General features: G+C 35.3%; 2 protein-coding genes across 2 annotated transcripts; both read right to left on the reverse strand.

Moving 5' to 3' along the window:
• Window positions 1–1670: 1670 nt before the first annotated feature.
• On the reverse strand, window positions 1671–11723 carry LOC131663803 (uncharacterized). Its single transcript, XM_058934440.1, has 11 exons — window positions 11569–11723; window positions 8231–8664; window positions 7378–7797; window positions 7072–7303; window positions 6781–7006; window positions 6427–6698; window positions 3835–4265; window positions 3349–3768; window positions 3023–3254; window positions 2723–2948; window positions 1671–2642 (listed from the first exon to the last, which is right to left on the reverse strand). The coding sequence occupies exons 2-11, from the start codon at window positions 8654–8656 to the stop codon at window positions 2357–2359; spliced, it is 3171 nt and encodes a 1056-aa protein (XP_058790423.1). The 5' UTR covers window positions 8657–8664; window positions 11569–11723; the 3' UTR covers window positions 1671–2356.
• A 498-nt stretch (window positions 11724–12221) lies between these two features.
• On the reverse strand, window positions 12222–16354 carry LOC131663730 (fibroblast growth factor 1-like). Its single transcript, XM_058934315.1, has 5 exons — window positions 16212–16354; window positions 15266–15591; window positions 13493–13692; window positions 13300–13403; window positions 12222–13209 (listed from the first exon to the last, which is right to left on the reverse strand). Exons 2-5 carry the CDS (start codon window positions 15469–15471, stop codon window positions 13021–13023), a joined length of 699 nt encoding a protein of 232 aa, XP_058790298.1. The 5' UTR covers window positions 15472–15591; window positions 16212–16354; the 3' UTR covers window positions 12222–13020.
• Window positions 16355–17012: the final 658 nt, after the last annotated feature.

Below are 17012 nucleotides of genomic sequence, written 5' to 3' on the forward strand. Positions count from 1 at the left end.
TTTATATTTACGATCGCTGTCCATCTACACCACGAAAGTGTTTTACTGTTTTTTTTTCAAATTTGATTATTTCTATATACAATTACAATAAAATAAAAAAAACTTGCTAATCTATAAAAGTATTTTTGTATGACAAAAACATATATCAAACTTCAAAATGTATCTTCGTTATCATCATTATATACATAAGTAATTTTTACTTACATACTTTTTATAAGAGGTACAAAATACAAATTCGGCTAAAGATATTCTTAAATTTTCGAATCAGAATGACTTATACATGGATTATATAACCTAACTCTATATGTGATGTGAATAAGCATTAAATTATTTTATAGTAAAATTAATAACGTGAAAGAGCTCGTGGCAATTTTTAGTGCAACTATCTACTTATTAGTGCGTTCCGTATAAAACTGCAACACTTTATACGTTCAAGATTAATTTCATAAAAATAAGTAGGCATTTAAGAGATAAGTGCACATTATTAGCACGAAAGTAACAGTGGATATGTTGTGACTTAGCAGCTTTTTCGTGAAAAAATAAAGTGAGTGAGATAATGGTTGTAATAAGCAATAGTTCAAATAATGTTTTATAAAATTTCAGACCGTTTGTGATATGTTATGACTGAACAATTCAAGTGCAAGATTAGTCTCTAACACTCAATTAAAAAATTGACTTTGAAATCCTTATGGGTCGATTAATGTTTATCATTGTTTGATAGATTTACGAAGTATCTTTGAGTAAAGTCTGAGTTCACCAGATCGTTAATTAGGCTTGCCAGATAAAACGAACACATTATACTGCAGAGTCACTCTACAGTTTATAAAACGTCGTATAGCGTGACAAAGTTATGTGAAATTTTATCACTATTACAAAAATTTTCAGTGTAGCAATCGATGACGCTTAAATTAAAAGCCGATGAAACAATAAAAAGTATGAAATAGTAACTTTTTAATAAACCAGGTGAAACTATTTCTTTTATATTCAAGCATTCTTTATGTGTTTCTTATATCATAGTGTGATGTAATGTCTCGGCTCTAGCTTTCGATTTCATATGTTGGTGTATTTACATAGTCCGTGAATTAAAAATTTTTCAACTACTCAAGTTTATGTACCATTTAAATAATTCTATCCTTAGTATTTAACATTTTCACAATTAAAATCATCGCCTTTTATGTTTCAATATTAAACATTCTTTAACGAGATATTGAGGGTCAATCCATAGTCATAATAATTGTGATAATCAACAACTGCCTCGGACATCAATCCTCCCTCGTTCAAGGAATGGCATTAAGTTATTAATTATTTACAATCAAGGATTGGTCCTTAACTTCGATTAAGAATTTTTAATATTTAATATTTTCAAATTACGTGTACCGCTAAAAAATCTCTTAGGAGTAGTTTTGTCAAGTCTAATATAAGCTACAAGCACGTTATATATGTCAATTATACAATTATGAAACTATTACTAGAACTTCCAAATAGTACGTTTCAATTTTTTTATTAATCTGAATAGATAGTATTTTTTTTAATTTCGAATATGTGATCTTGCAAATCGATTGACAGAATAAATATACGCACTAAAATTAACGAAGTAATATTAAAGTGTTCAGAGCAACAATGTTTTAGTGTAGGCATATCAAAATGCATAAAATGTCGAAGGTCAACAAACAATTTTGATTTTGATGAAATACAAATTTATTTAACTTTTAATAATAATATATGTACAATCAAATAACGAAAATATTGTTTTTTGATTATATCCAAGTAATAAAATAATATAACGACCGTCAATTATAATTAAAATTAATTAAACTCTATCAGTTTCCAGTTTATTCTTAAACTAAGGTTTCTCATTCAAAATCTAATAATGAACTTCTAAATAAGGGTGGTAATGGTTCAGATGATAGCTTAATATTACGGTCGACTGTGTAAAAATAGTATGTTTAGTATTGACTGATAAAAATGTAGTGTCTGAAATCATTGATGCTTCTAATATAACATTGTCGATATAGTTAAATTAACAATCATGCAATGGCTGTAAATGAAACAAAAAACCTTTGTCATCAGTTTGGTTTCTTATTAAATTGTTTGAAAAAATTGAACTACATCGTATTTAATCAAGTTAAGCAATTTCAATACTCGGTAAATTACATTATTTATAAATATAGTATTATTCAAATAATATAGTGAAGAAGTTATAAATATAAAGCACAGTATTTACGTCCTAATTTTAAATACTGACAAACCCTATTTCAAAACCACAGGGTATAGAAAAATATTACTAGAACTAGGCATGTCATATATAATTAGAAATAAATTAAATCACGCAGTTCATCAAATATATCACGACAAATCATTGATTCTTTAATTTAATATTTGCATTGTGGTATACTTTGAATGAAAAAAACTTGATCAATATATAAGTCAACCTATATATTACGTACAAGATGAGAAGTAATAATCCGACAATGAAAGCATACACATCTAAAAGAGAAGCTTCCCACCAGTGCATATCGTCAATAGGTGATTTAAGTGCATCTTTTCCATTCCGATGAATATACTCCACCCAAAATATTGCAGTGTCTATAAGCGATAGAGGGCGATCTTTGATTTTTCTACTCAACTTTTGCGCTGATTCCCTGATGATAAAATTCGATATAAAACATACTATTTCCGTAATTTCCGTTAATCAAAATCATTGGTCTTTACGAAAACTTACCGATACTTTGGATTTTTTAGAATGGCGTTTAGAGCATTTGTAAAGGTTGATTCGGTTATGTCAGGCAGGCTAACTTCGATACCTATATTTCTTCTCACATAATTTTTGACATTGAACCATTGATCGCCAAGTAATGGAACTCCAATCATCGGTACTCCAAAACGAATTGCTTCTTGTCCACTCATCAAACCTCCATGCGTCACGAAAGCTTTGATATTTTTATGTTCTGCAAATTTGAATGTATTAACATGCATAGCACTGATATTAAACAATGAACCAAAAATCACGTAAATGACTTACTCAAAACGGCTATTTGTTGCAACCACGGTTGAGTAAAGGCGTTCGACGGGAGTCCTGGAGGTAGCTCCTCTGGTTTCGCGATTTTTAAGAGGGCACGAACTGGTGCGATGTTATCGATCGATTTATAGAAAGCTTCGATAATGTGTCTTGGAAACGTCTCTATTCTGGTGAACGATCCGAAAGAAAAATATATGCAGCCATGTGTGCTCTCATCCAGCCATTTCTGTACCGCCTATTTTGTAAATGCAAAACATGCAATGATTTATAATCATTCACAATTTTCAAATAAAAAAAAGTGCTTCAGCTGAAGTTAGGATTATAAATACCTGGGGCAACGTTTCGTTGCGATCGACTACATGCAAGCCTCCTACAGGTATAACTTTTGGAGCAAAGGGCATCATTCCACTCAGTGACACATCATGGTTTACAAGAACAAGAGAAACGTCTTTTTGCAAATCGTAAACATTCGGTAATCTAGATCCAAAATATTCTTTCACATATTTATCTTGGGCCGACGCATATGTCCTAAAAGTTCGCACCATACGTTCATGAAGAACCACGTTGCCTAAACGCTCAAAGAATGTCATTGGAGCTGCATATGAAGAGAATATACTTGGATCTGTTGCTAAATTTGCAGGAGTACCGAATCCATCAAAATGCCAATCGAGTAGAGGCGGTGTAACCATACCAATCACTGGCACATTTAGGTGGCGACCAAATGGAATGAAACAGTGGGCTATTGAGAGCTAAGATAAAGAACAAATATACCCATGTAACTGAGCTGAATTGCAATTTTATATTTGAAACTATACCTCAGTGATGAAAAGATCGTAAGGCGGATCTCTAGGAGGATTATGGATGAGTTTTTGCATGTATTTGTGTCCAAGTAAACCACACATTGGTTCTTGAATAAATTCGAACCAATGTCTCATCATTTCTACGGCGTCAGCCTTATACGCATCTTCAAAAGTGACATTGTTGGAAAGAGCTGGAATCGTTCCTAATAAGCTAAAGTCATGATAATTTTTTACTGACTCTTTTAGCGGAAAATGACTGTAAACATCAACTTGGTGTCCCTTAGCTGCTAATCCCTTGAGTAGCTCTTCGCACATCACAAAATGACTTCTCATATTGAATGGAAATATTCCTAAAATCCGCAACGCATCACTTCTTTGTGTAATCATAAAAATTAATACCAAGATACAATTTATCACTATTGAAATAGGTGATCGTAACATTGTACCTGGAAAAATACAATTGATAGTTACATTAGACTTATATTAGCTTTGTATATAAATTATTTTATCACAACGTAATGAGTAGAAAAAATTTCCTCTTCATAAATAAAAGTATAGTAATTACTATACTATTGCAAAATACTTTTTTCATATTTCCTGCTGTGTGATGTCTTTGCTCGCTGAAATCCGGTGGCAAAATACTGCATTCCTGGTCATCGACAGAAAGTGTTTTGTATCACAGTGCAACTGCGCTTCTTTTACGGGCGAAGCACTTTCTAACTTTAACAGAAATGCAACAATTGTGCCCGAATTCCGGTGAGCAAAAATCATAAACTTATCCAGCAGGTCTTTTGGTAAGCGGAAAAATCGTATTTGCTATTTCACTCGAAAAAAATTTCGTACATTCCCATCTTTTATTAAAAGAAAGTCTTTCATTTCAAACGTGAGAATATCATTAACTTACGTGATAGCATTGAATTGAATGGCACGGAAGGTTGATGGAACGACCGATCTTCTCAATGGCTCGAATATCAATTCTTGAATATGCAAACATACTTCCATTTATATGATAACTTGCCAAGTAAAGTAAACTAACGTCAAATTACTTTATAGCAAAATACATGACTTGCAAGACTTGATAGGGGATAAGTGCACGTGATTAACACGAAAGTAGCAATCGATTTTTTTTGACTTTTTGGAGAAAAATAGATTGACGATTTAAACAATAGACTAAAGGATTTTGAAATCGTTTCGTCATAATTCTGTAATCCCAATAGATAACATTGGAGATTAAAATTGACTACTAAACTAAAAAAGCTAGGTGCTCTTTATCGTTGTTTGATCAATATTCGTAGTATAACTTGAACATAACTTTAATTAACTATCGAACTTTTTTTTTGTTAGATAACATATCATACTCATTAATACATAGTCATTCTACTGACTAATAAAATTTCCGCAACATAGCGAAGTCATAATGCTATATCAGCAACTCATTAGTATTTGTTATTTTGTCATGATTTCAGTTAAAATGGCAATCAATTATATTTTACTGCAAAATTGATAAAAAGAAATCCATGAAATATAACAGCAGTAACAAATTAATATCTTCTTGGAATAACTTTATAAGTCACATTTTTTGGATAATTAATTTCTTATCAAAATCGACAAGCTCCAACATAAATGATATAACCATTTTTTTCAAATCAAACCATCTATTTAGTTCGATTCAAGCTTGTAATCTCGCAAAAGTTGTTTTACACGTGAAGCCTTATTGATTTGTGTTGAATATTCAAATCTTCTGAACTGATTAAGTTTTCAAACTATTTCGATAAATTTAATTTCAATCTATTTTTACTTATGAAAATGAACACAATGGACCAAATGTTCAAAATGCATTTTTTTGAAATATACTGAGATATAAAAAATTGTTGAATAAAATTCTAATTTAAAATACAGGATAGCGATAGTAAAAATAATGATATTCGATTAATTATATTAGAAAGCTATTGATCGACAAAAAATATTAAAACAAACTTTTGTGTTGAAATTTAAAACATTGTTAAATTCCCGCTATTTTTAATCATGATATTATAAACATATATTTTCTAATTAGAAATATCAATTTTGGTTTAACGAAATATAAATGTATATATTTGACTTCATTATATGAATATATATATATACAATATAGTAGTAATATATACAGTAAAATAGTAAAAATTACGCTATTATTTAATCTAAGTATACGACAAGAAATATGTGATGGTTATCAATTGTTATTAACATTTATTAACCTTTGACCAGTACTGAAAAACTGAATGACATAAAAATCTAAATTTTGATATCAGTAAAGTTACCTTTAGGCGATAGTACTAAATGCTCATACAACGATTTATAATGAGACCTGACGTAAAGATTTATAGTATCGTTTTTTAAACATTTTAGCTAAAAACATAGTCATTACTAATACATATCTCGTATGTTCGTTTTTTAACATTGTTAATTTTACAAATTAATGTAAGACATTTAGGAATTATTCGAAAAAATTGTTGTCAGTTCAACTTCTTGTATGATTTCTCTTAAGCTCGACTAATAAAATTAGGTATCATACAAATCGATAATTGAATTCGAATTCCTTTTATCAAAAATTAACTTATTGTTTTTTTATCTTTTTACATGGTTTTTTTAATATTTCGAATGTCAGATTCATAATTATTTTGACTATTTGTATGCTGACAAATAAAATTACAATTGCAATTCCACAAAGAAAAGCATATATATCTAGAAGTGATTTTTGCCACCATAACAAATCTTCAGAAGGAGATTTAAGAGCATCTTTTCCATGTCGACAAACATATTCAATCCAATATATTGCAGTTTGCATAGGAGTTAACGGATGATCTTTAAACATTATGCTAAACTTTTTCATAGAGTTGCTGTAACAAAATCAGAATATTAATTTTCTTCAAATAGTCGCCACCAAAATATTAATTTTATGAATGCATCATGAAATCATACCGATAAATAGGATTATGTAAAACTTCTTTTAAAGCATGAGTAAACGTTTTTTCCGTGATTTCGGACAGCCATACTTTGACAGCAATTTTTCTTCTAACGTAATTTGCAGAATTGAAACGTTGATCGCCCAATAATGGAACGGCAACCATTGGTACTCCAAAATAAATTGCTTCTTGCCCGCCCATTAATCCTCCGTGGGTCACGAAAACTTTAGTATTCTTGTGCTCTGGAATAATTATGTTCGAGTTGTGACTTTTTAATCAGCTTCACAAAAAATAACGCGCAACTCACTTAATACTGGTACTTGTTGGAACCAAGTTTGAGTAAGTACATTTGAAGGAAGTCCCGGAGGCAATTCTTCTGGATGCGCAATTTTTAAGAGTACGCGTACGGGCTTAATATTCTCGAAAGACTTGTAAAAAGCGTTAAGAATGTGCTTTGGAAACGTTTCTATTCTGGTGAAGGAACCAAACGAGAAATATACGCAGCCATGTGTGCTCTCATCCAGCCATTTTTGCACCACCTGAGGGTAATTTTTTGTTTGTTAGATTAATTATTAGCCATACAGTTATCATTTGGGACAAATTTAATGCCAACTTCGTTCAATGGTTCGTTACGATCTACGACATGTAATCCACCAACCGGTATGACCTTGGGTGCAAACGCTCGTGTCCCAGCTAATGCTACGTCGTGATTAACGAGGACTAACGAAACATCTTTGTGCGCTTCGTAAGCATCTCCATAGCCAGGTCCAAAGTACTTTTCCACGTATTTATCTTGAACTGTCGCTACTTGATAAAACATATGAATCATACGGTAGTGGCCTATAAAGTTATCCAACCGTTGCCAAAATGTCATCGGTGGATGATAGAAACTCATGGTTGTTGGTTCCATAGCCAAATTGATCGGAGTTCCGAAAGGTTCGTATTGCCAGTCCAACATTGATAACGTCACGACGCCAACTATTGGTATGTTCAAGTGACGTCCAAATGCATTGTAACAATGGACTATCGAAAGCTATAAAAATAGAGTTGCCGTTAGACTTTGCCAAACTGGAATAGAGTCGCATTGAGCAACGGGTTATTGATTAAAACAAGTTCAATTACAAATTGCATTATTTTATACGTACTCTTTGATTATGAAAACTTGACTGCATAAATGAGTAAATAAAAAAATTTTAAAACCTGAGTCTTAGATAATAGCTTTCTTTAAAAACTATATCGATAATCTAACGTAAAATCTCTATTCACATTGAACTGAAATATCGCGCTATGGCAATGCCAATTTCATCTTGTGCATCCAGTAGCTAATGAACATATGATGCAAATAGGACTTGTTTTTACGCTCAGAAAAATTTAAAACGCAAGCGAGAAAATTGCAAATTTCCCTGGGAGATACTTTTAATCAACTTTTTATGCTAAAATAATGTAGGTGAGTACTTGCTACTTGCCTCAGTAATTATCACATCGTATGGTGGGTCCTTTGGCGGGTTATGAATTAACTTTTGGAAAATTGGGTGGCCCAATAGTTGGCAAATATCATGTTGAGTACTACCTATCCAAAATCTCATTGTGTCAACTCCGTCAGCTTTGCTAGCTTCTTCGAAAGACACATTGTTAGATACAGTTCTTATCAAGCCTTTCAAACTAAAATCCGTTAAATTTGGCTCAGGCTTCTTTAGCGGATAATGACCGTAGACGTCAACTTGATGACCTTTAGCGGCCAAGCCTCGGAATAATTCTTCACACATAACATGATGACTCCTCATTTGAAATGCATGTATCCCTAAAACTCGCAGTCCATGACTGGTTTGAATGTTGTGATTTAACAATATTACTAGGAACAATACCGTTCTTCTCGTCATTGGTTGCGACATCTCGAGACCTGTCGGAAAATTATACTTTTCTTAATAATTACAATAAAAATGTTAGTGAAATCAGCAAATGAAAAGAAATGGCAACGTGCAAAATTAAAATGAATATGGCTTACTTAAAATTAAGAAAAAGCGGAAAGGTTACATTATTTTCATCTTTTAATTTATTTCCTTATTACAAAAAAGCTATCTTTTAATTATTTTATGAAACTCGTATTATAAAGGTATTTCGAAAATTTAAATGTAATATTTTATTTATTCGATATGTTTTATAAATGAAACATTCAATCATTCTTAAAGTACTCTGTAAACATTTTATTAGTGCAGATGAACAAGATTGTATTAATTAATTTTGCATGTTTTCTCCTCGCGATTGAAGAATGTATTGTGTTTTCCTAGATTTTCACGGATTTTAAGGCACGAAGAGTGATAAAAACTAATAGGCAAACTGATATTGAAATAAAGTTTTTTCTCTAATTATATTAATGTCTCCTCCATTGTATACGTTTGTAAAGAGCTGTCTAGAAATTTAATGCCATCAATGATCATTTTTCGCATCTATTGAAATGTACTATTATTGTAACACTGTTTATTTGTTTATTGGCGAGTACATTAAGCCTACAATTAATTGTAGTATTTTTATCTAAGTGCAGTGTCTCTTTTCAATGTGTAGTTTGAACGAGCTCTTACAAATTTCATCTATAGCAATATTACGACATTAAATTAACTTGATCTATGCACTGTCAGCTTCGCAATTAGAAACCATGCGCGAGCTGGACACGCAAAGTCTCAATAAAAAATATTTAGGCTGAGGCCATTCCAAAATAGTATTTTTATTGGCCATCGAGCTATCACTTTTATACTTTTTGCAATATAGCTGTCTATCACATCGGAATACGGTATTAAGAAAAAATTTAATTTTTGAGAAATTTACTGCTAATTGAGCGATGATACGTTACGTAATTTCCGTATTTGGTGCAACTATTCGCTGCAACGTTCATCGGTGACCGATAACTATGATATGTAAACAATTATTGCAGTTCTAGCGATAAGCGTACAAGAGTGAAGTTACATGTAGATTCGCACGTTGGGCACAAAGCACGCATTTTAGTATCAATATCTTATCTCGCCAATAGTGTAAAACACTTGTTACAACTAGATTAATGAAACTTCCATTAGAGCAAATTGTTTATCCTTTTTTATATCATTAAGTTATCAATTGCAATTTGCTGTAAGCAGATTCACTTTGTCAATTGAAGTTCGCGCCGATTAATCTTACAGTTCAGCACGAGTAAATATTCAAATAATTTAATTTATCCTAAAGTTTATTACAAAGATACAAACGTAATATTAAAAGAACTTTATCTCGCTTTTTTAAGCTATAGTAAAAGTTAACAAAGTAGGTTATTAAAAATTTGGAACGGCGGTGACAGATAAGACTATCACGTTAACTGAGATCGTGCTAAAAGTGCAGGCACATTCTAATTTCTTTTTATCGAGTGTCCAACCTAATTATCAATGCGCTGCACGATAAGACGATCTATTGCTACGACCGTCCACGGATATAATTAATTTTTCACGGATTAAGATATATCGAGTATTATAAACCTAACTTTTCAAATCCAATAACACTATTTGTGTATTGAATCTTTCTCACCAGTCAGTTTTATTTGTTCTATGAAAATGTTTGTAGCATCTAGTCTTTAATTTCTTTTGAAAAGTAATTGTGAATATTAAAAAAGTGGATTGAGGACAGACATCATTCCAGAAGTTATGAGCTTTGCTTTCGAAATTGACATATGAATTTATCGTCGACTTTGTAGCTATAGCTTAGTTGATTAAATTGGTTGGTAAAAAGTTTCCCGGTAGTCAAGAAAATGATACCTGTACTCATTAAATATGAACGTGTGACACCCGCGTTTCAGAGTTGATCATAAGAATGAAAAAAGAATTCTTGTAAATATAAGTATATCATGATTTTAATCGATTTAGCAGAAGGAAGAATAACATATTGTCAAAAGAAGATCTGGTAAACCATACCTACGCGTTCAAAAGCTCAGTCGGCATGAATTTTTCATTCATTCAAAACGAATAGTAAAGCTCGTAGAAACGTAAAAATGTTCACAGTATAATGTGAACATTTTTATCGTTAGACAATCTTTCTCACAGGTCTGTTAGTCTCCTTGTTAGACTTGCACATTGAAAGTATCCACTTATACAAAACAGTACCCAACCAACTATTTCACGCATCCCTCTTCCGAGCATGGAGCGATTCTTCAAATTTCCAAAAGTACGTAACTTGAATTAAACAACCATTCTAGTAATCATGAGAAACAACCGAATAATGGATCATTGTAACATGTCATAACAAGGGTATCCAACCGTGACAACAGTTAGGAAATAATAGTTCCATTTACTAAACTGCGTCAACGGTAAATGACTTGCCGAAATAAAAAATAATAAGTACAAAATAATCACACAACGAATGGACATTACTAAGTCATTGCTGGCATTTAGGCAAATGATTGTTATTGATCATCAAATTATCTTGTGATAACAGATTCTTAATAGCAGATGATCGTTCATTTTACTAAACCACGTCAAAGATTTTTTCATTGAACAATAGCAACAAGTTGTAATAATGATTATAGTTATAATCATTTTTTTGACAATACCATGTTGTCAATAGTGTATCGTTATTACGCCTGGCCCGCATACGGATTTTTGATTTCTGATTTTTTTCAATAATTGTTACGCATAAACTCGTAGGCAATTTTATGTCTCTGTTACCGGCTACCCAGCATGAAAACGTGTACTTTCGAACGCTCTCTCTCTCTCTCTCTTTCTCTCTTTCTCTCTCTCGAAAAATATGACACACACAACGTGCGAAGATTCAGGAAAAAATGTATACTTACGTGGACACTCAGTCCTTGCGGCTTCCTCAACTGCGTATTGTTACTCAGAGAGGTCGGCGACGTCACAGCCTTGTAGGAACTTGTCTAGCGCGTCTTCGCAGTCTCCGAACGCGCTGCTGAGAGCTGCAACTACGTGTGACGGCCTACCAACGAAAAGTGCTTCGTTCTTGTTTGCCGATTATCTCAATTGCACAAGTCCCCACCTAATACACTGCGCGCGATATGACTCTCTCTCGTCAATCGACGCAGAAGATAAAAACATTTATCTTCTGCGTCGATTGATTATCACAATAATTCAAATTATTAACTAATCGACATTCTTGAGATCGTTAACTCAACTTCCAAGAGCTCAGACAAATTTTCACCGATTAATCTACCACGGATAATACAGTTAAAAGTTTTTTTTAGATTGAAAGATCGTTGATCACACACCATATATTATAGTTTATGGATTTATTTTTGAACGATTTTTAAAATTCGATAAGGGAATGCACATGAATTAAATTTATGAAATTTATTTCAAATTAAATTTTCATTAAACTTGCTTATTAGTGAACAAATAAAATAGGTTTAATTTTATATTATAATTCATTAAATATGTTTTCTGTTGAAACAGTAAAATTATATTAATGTAACATTTACTATGTAAAATCAATTTAAAAGAATACTCAACATTTATAAATTTAACTTATAGTACTAAATCACAATAGAAATTGTAGTGTTAAAAATTGCAGCGTCTAATACAATTTCGGAGTTTATAATTATTGTTAGGCAAGCAGAATTCAGGCTACAAAAAAAATTACCGGTGTCTTTTCTTTTTACGATACTGATTATTTATACGAATTTTTAAACGAAATTATCAAAAAATTTATCAAAGAAAGAGGTAAGTTGATAATGTATATGCCATTGTATTTGTCAGTCTCTATTATGTTAGTGCATTATCATTATAAACAATCACATCTTGACGAGCAATACTTTTGTGTAGTTCATTCGGCAGTCATTTATTCACATTTTTTTTTTACATTTGTAGCACCTACAAACTAAACATTCAAGGCTGCTTTGGCTTGAGGTAGAACGGCGTTCAGCATTTCTCCTCGAAATGTCATAGTTTATAATATACAAACAACATAGAGTCTGGCGCAAAATGGTATAAAGGTGGTTGACTTGTTTTTTCCTGTAGAATCGATTGACAGAATCGATTTTTTGAAATTGCGAATTTTTTGACAATTCGTTTAAATAATTGGATTATGAACAATTGGAATAGCAAGAAGAAAAAAACACAGGTAAATCTTTTTTTTCGTTTGAACAGTAATCTAATAGTCGGTTTGCTGCTGTTTAGCCTGGATTCCATTCGACTAACAATGGTTCGAACGATTGATAATGTCGATTCACAAGATAAATAAAATCGATATTTAAGCAACTTTCATAGCGAAGCGTCGTGGAAGTGAATTATTATGCCAAGTGAATCTGAATGAATTGTATTGCTTTTTGTCCCCATGCGGTTTTTGGTCCAGGTTTTTGCCTGCCGTTCTTTTTGATGGCTAGCCACCATCCATCCGCCGCGTACTTGTGCGATCGAAACGCGTCGTAATTGCCGATATTCCACTGCTCCCATTCGGTATTATCCTTGTCCTTTCTCATCTAAAACATTTGGTTAGCCATGAGCATCTCGTTATTTGCCCGAGAGATGAAACTAGAAATTATTATTAAAGTCGTGATTTAGCTAGCGACCTCGCCGTACAAATGTCCAGTCGCGTTGAAAGCCAAGTAATGTCCAGTTTCGGCACTCTGCAATCGCACTACTCCGTTAGATACAGGACAAACGATCAGCCGTACTGCAATATTAATCATTCCAAGCCGATTAACTTTTCTAATAAATTTGGACAACGCGTTATAGGCAAATAAAAGTCGCTCGACAGATTACCATAGGCATCATCGCTACTTTCAGCGGCAAACCCCTTGACCCGTCCCGACGGTGTGACTCCAATGTAGTGAGCAGTTCGACTGAAGAGCTTTAATTTTAGCGATTGATGGACTGGATTGTTAAGCCTTCGCTCTGCCTCGCACGGAACACACGGTGGCTCCGTTGTTTCCTCGGGCTGCTCGGCTTTCAATTGACGATTGCTAAACAATCATCGCCTTGTCAACATTTGTATTTTTCGATGATCAATGGAGCTTGGATGCACCTTACGCATTCGCATGAGATCTATTGGCCTTCGGAATGCCGCGAGCGTTAACTTAATTGGCCTTGACAATTAACGAGCGTAATAAGGAATATTGAGCGAGCCGCATTTTGACGGCCGTATAAAGCAATTCGAGGGCGCTTGCGGCCAGAAAATTCCGAAAGAAAAAAATATTCGACATCGACCTCTCGTTCAGGAGGGAAACGCCGATTACCGATCTGATCCAGCCGCAAGCACGACTCTAGCGACGCGGGTGCGATTGTCGCAGCTGTCGTTTCCGTCGTCGAATATTTCGAGAGGCTTTCAACCGCGCCGCGCGTCGATATTATTCTCGCTCGCCGCGCCACATGCCGCCTGTACTCTCGTCGTAATCTCGTCGCGAGGAGGCGGCGGAAGAGAAAAAAAGATGCCGCCCGTGTATATTGGACTGAACTGCACTAAAATTAGCTCCGGCGTTCCAGTTCGTTTTTCCCGCGCTCCTTGGCTAACGGGCGATACGCCGCTCGCTGGTTCTCCGGCCGATCCAAGGCCACGTGACTTGCGTATAACTGCTTTTTATTTTTTTTTCCCCTCTCCTCGCTCTCGTTGCAGCTATCTCTGCCTTTTTTTTCCCTTCGTTATCCTGTCAATGTGTATTTATAGCTTTCATACGTCCGGCGCTGTACGCGCGTTAGCAAGGAATTCCTTGGCCAGAGCTTGCTGCAATAATAATTGAACTACTTCGATTGAAAGGCCTGCGATAGGTTACGCTGAAACTGGCAGAGGAGACAATTTTTACAAACTTATTTTTTCTTTCTATTTTCATCCATACTGATTCTGCTTTATTGGAAATAGCGTCGCAACGAGCAGGACGTTATAGAAGAGCTACCTCGCGTCACCTTCATCGCGCCGTCACAGCAATTACCTCGCGTGTTCAATGTCAAACCTATAGCGTTAACAATGTGGACGAGCGTCGGCCCATCGAAATCATAATAGAAAAAGCTCGAGGATCCGTTGGTGATATCGCGGGAAATTAATCGCGAAAGAAAAAAAAAAGCATTATAGCCGTTTTACTCCACTCGAATTACTCTACGGAGCATAACGGAAGGCGAAAGCTCGCGAGTGTACCGTGCACGTCAGCGCTTTTTACGCTGCGAGCCAGAGAGATAAAGCGGCGTTTCCTTTCCGTTCGAGAGGCGCTTAATGAAGTGGAACGAAATTCGCTTACTCGAAGACACACTTCCAATTGTCAAGTGCGTCGTAGCGTGTTTCCTCGTTTCCCTTTTCGGTAGTTTCTTGACAAATGTCGAACTGGCAGAGTTGCGTTGGAGATAGACGTAGCGTCATCGGCAAAGCACGCTATTGCGTACCAATCGACGATTGAATCGCGCGTCATTGCTTTCGGTCGCGAACGACGTCTTATTCGGAAACGAATGTCAATTGCATTCCGATTATTACTGGGATATGCTCGCGGTAATAACCGTCGCTCGCGAAAAGTACAAAAACATAGCCGAGTTAGAAAATTGTAAATTTACCGGAGTTGGTCGATGCTGGGAACGGCAGCGTGATGACGTCGAGTCTCGCGTTTGGCTCTTTCCGCATCGCTGTAATTATTGTTGGCACTGTCGTTCGGCATGGCGTCCGAATCGTAGCTGTCGTCGCTGCAGCTGTCGTCGATGTCGCTGCATTCCTCGTCTACGTTCGGCGGCTCCAGGTTCTCGTAGATCCAGCGCAAACTCATTGTTGGTCTGCGCGCCAAGCGATCAGGATGGGAGTGCGACGAGTCGCCGTTGAATGCGTCGTCGACTCGCGAGTTATCGAAAAGCCGCGCGGCTTCGAAGGCCCGTCGAGGCCCATGCGTCTGCAAGGAAGTGACTCGTAACGGTAACGTCTCGCTTGCTCTGCTTCCAAAGCTGTCGATTTCGCTTTAACGAGCTTGGCGACGTCGGCAAAAAACAGCTGGAGTACACGCGACACGCCGCTGTGACGAGCCGGACGCGTGCCTTCTAGTGCCTTCGCTTAAATTTCGTTCTCGCAAATATTGTATTTCAATTACCTCGCGTTCGCTTACTGCGCGTCGACGTGACTTTTACGCGCAAATAACGTATGGTTGGTAAAAGCCCATAGAAACTTCTTGTCGAAAGCCGGCTTCAATTTGAAAAGTCAACAAAACGCAATGCTAAGAACTCGCAGTTTTATTACACTCGCGTCAATCGTAAATAACAAGCAGTTTTCACTCGAACAATTTCACGAAAGTCACGCGATCCGCGCGAAATAAGTTTTTCTTCTTTTAAAGAAATGTTTACGAAACTCGCGAGCGAACCGTGCCTTCTTTTTTCAACGTTCGTTTCTCGTAAGCGATTTCTATCGGGCCGACGCCGCAAGAACCAAACTCTTTCGTCACTCATCTCTCGCCAGATCTCATCAAACTTCTTGCCCGTGAAAGTCCGCTGGATAAGATAAAAAATTAGTTGCTCTCACCTCGACTACGCGAGATATGCTCTCTCTCTCTCTCTCTCTCTCGTGCAATTTGATATCGCGCGAAATAGTGAAAAAGAGCCGATCTTGTGCCTGACTACGCGATGCGGCCTGCGCGACGTGTGTGCCGCGACTGATGCCCGTACTGCTAAGCTATGTAGCGGAGCCGCGCGAATAATAGAGAGGCTTTCTCTCGCGCCTACGCGCCTCTAACACTGCCTCCCGGGTTCCCTTTTCTTTCGCTGGCTTGTCGATTAGGCGATCATCAAGTTTTCACGGTGTCGATGACGACGACGACAATGAGATGAAAAATCATAGAGAGCGCCATTGAGAAATAAACGTAGATGTGAGTCAGGATAATATTTAATTTCCTACGTGATATTTGCTTCACCAGCCATTCAATTTTTAATGTATCTAAATGTTGACTTGAAAAACTGAGTTATTCTTGTCCAAATAAAATTTTACATTCTAAAATCTCAAAATAGCTTACTCGGGGAAATTTTTAAATGCAGATTAATTTATAATGTAAGGTAGTTTGAATATCAGCAGAAGCAGTATTTTCAAAAATATTTTATGACTTTCACAAATGCATTAATATATTCCGTTATATAAAGTGACCATTGTGGAAACAACAGTCACGCAAATATACACACTCGTTCATTAACAAGTTTCACATTAATTTCTTTGTCTGCAGCAAGCGCCAGGATGCACGAACTGATTTCCATAACATTCTCATATCGAGGCCACAAAGCAACCGAGTTTTCAGATTTACAATGTAATATGTACAAGTGGATTAGCGGCGAG

Source organism: Phymastichus coffea, unplaced genomic scaffold, assembly GCF_024137745.1.
Source record: "Phymastichus coffea isolate CEN01 unplaced genomic scaffold, Cenicafe_Pcof_1.1 PCOF00038, whole genome shotgun sequence".
NCBI classification, from domain to species: domain Eukaryota; kingdom Metazoa; phylum Arthropoda; class Insecta; order Hymenoptera; family Eulophidae; genus Phymastichus; species Phymastichus coffea.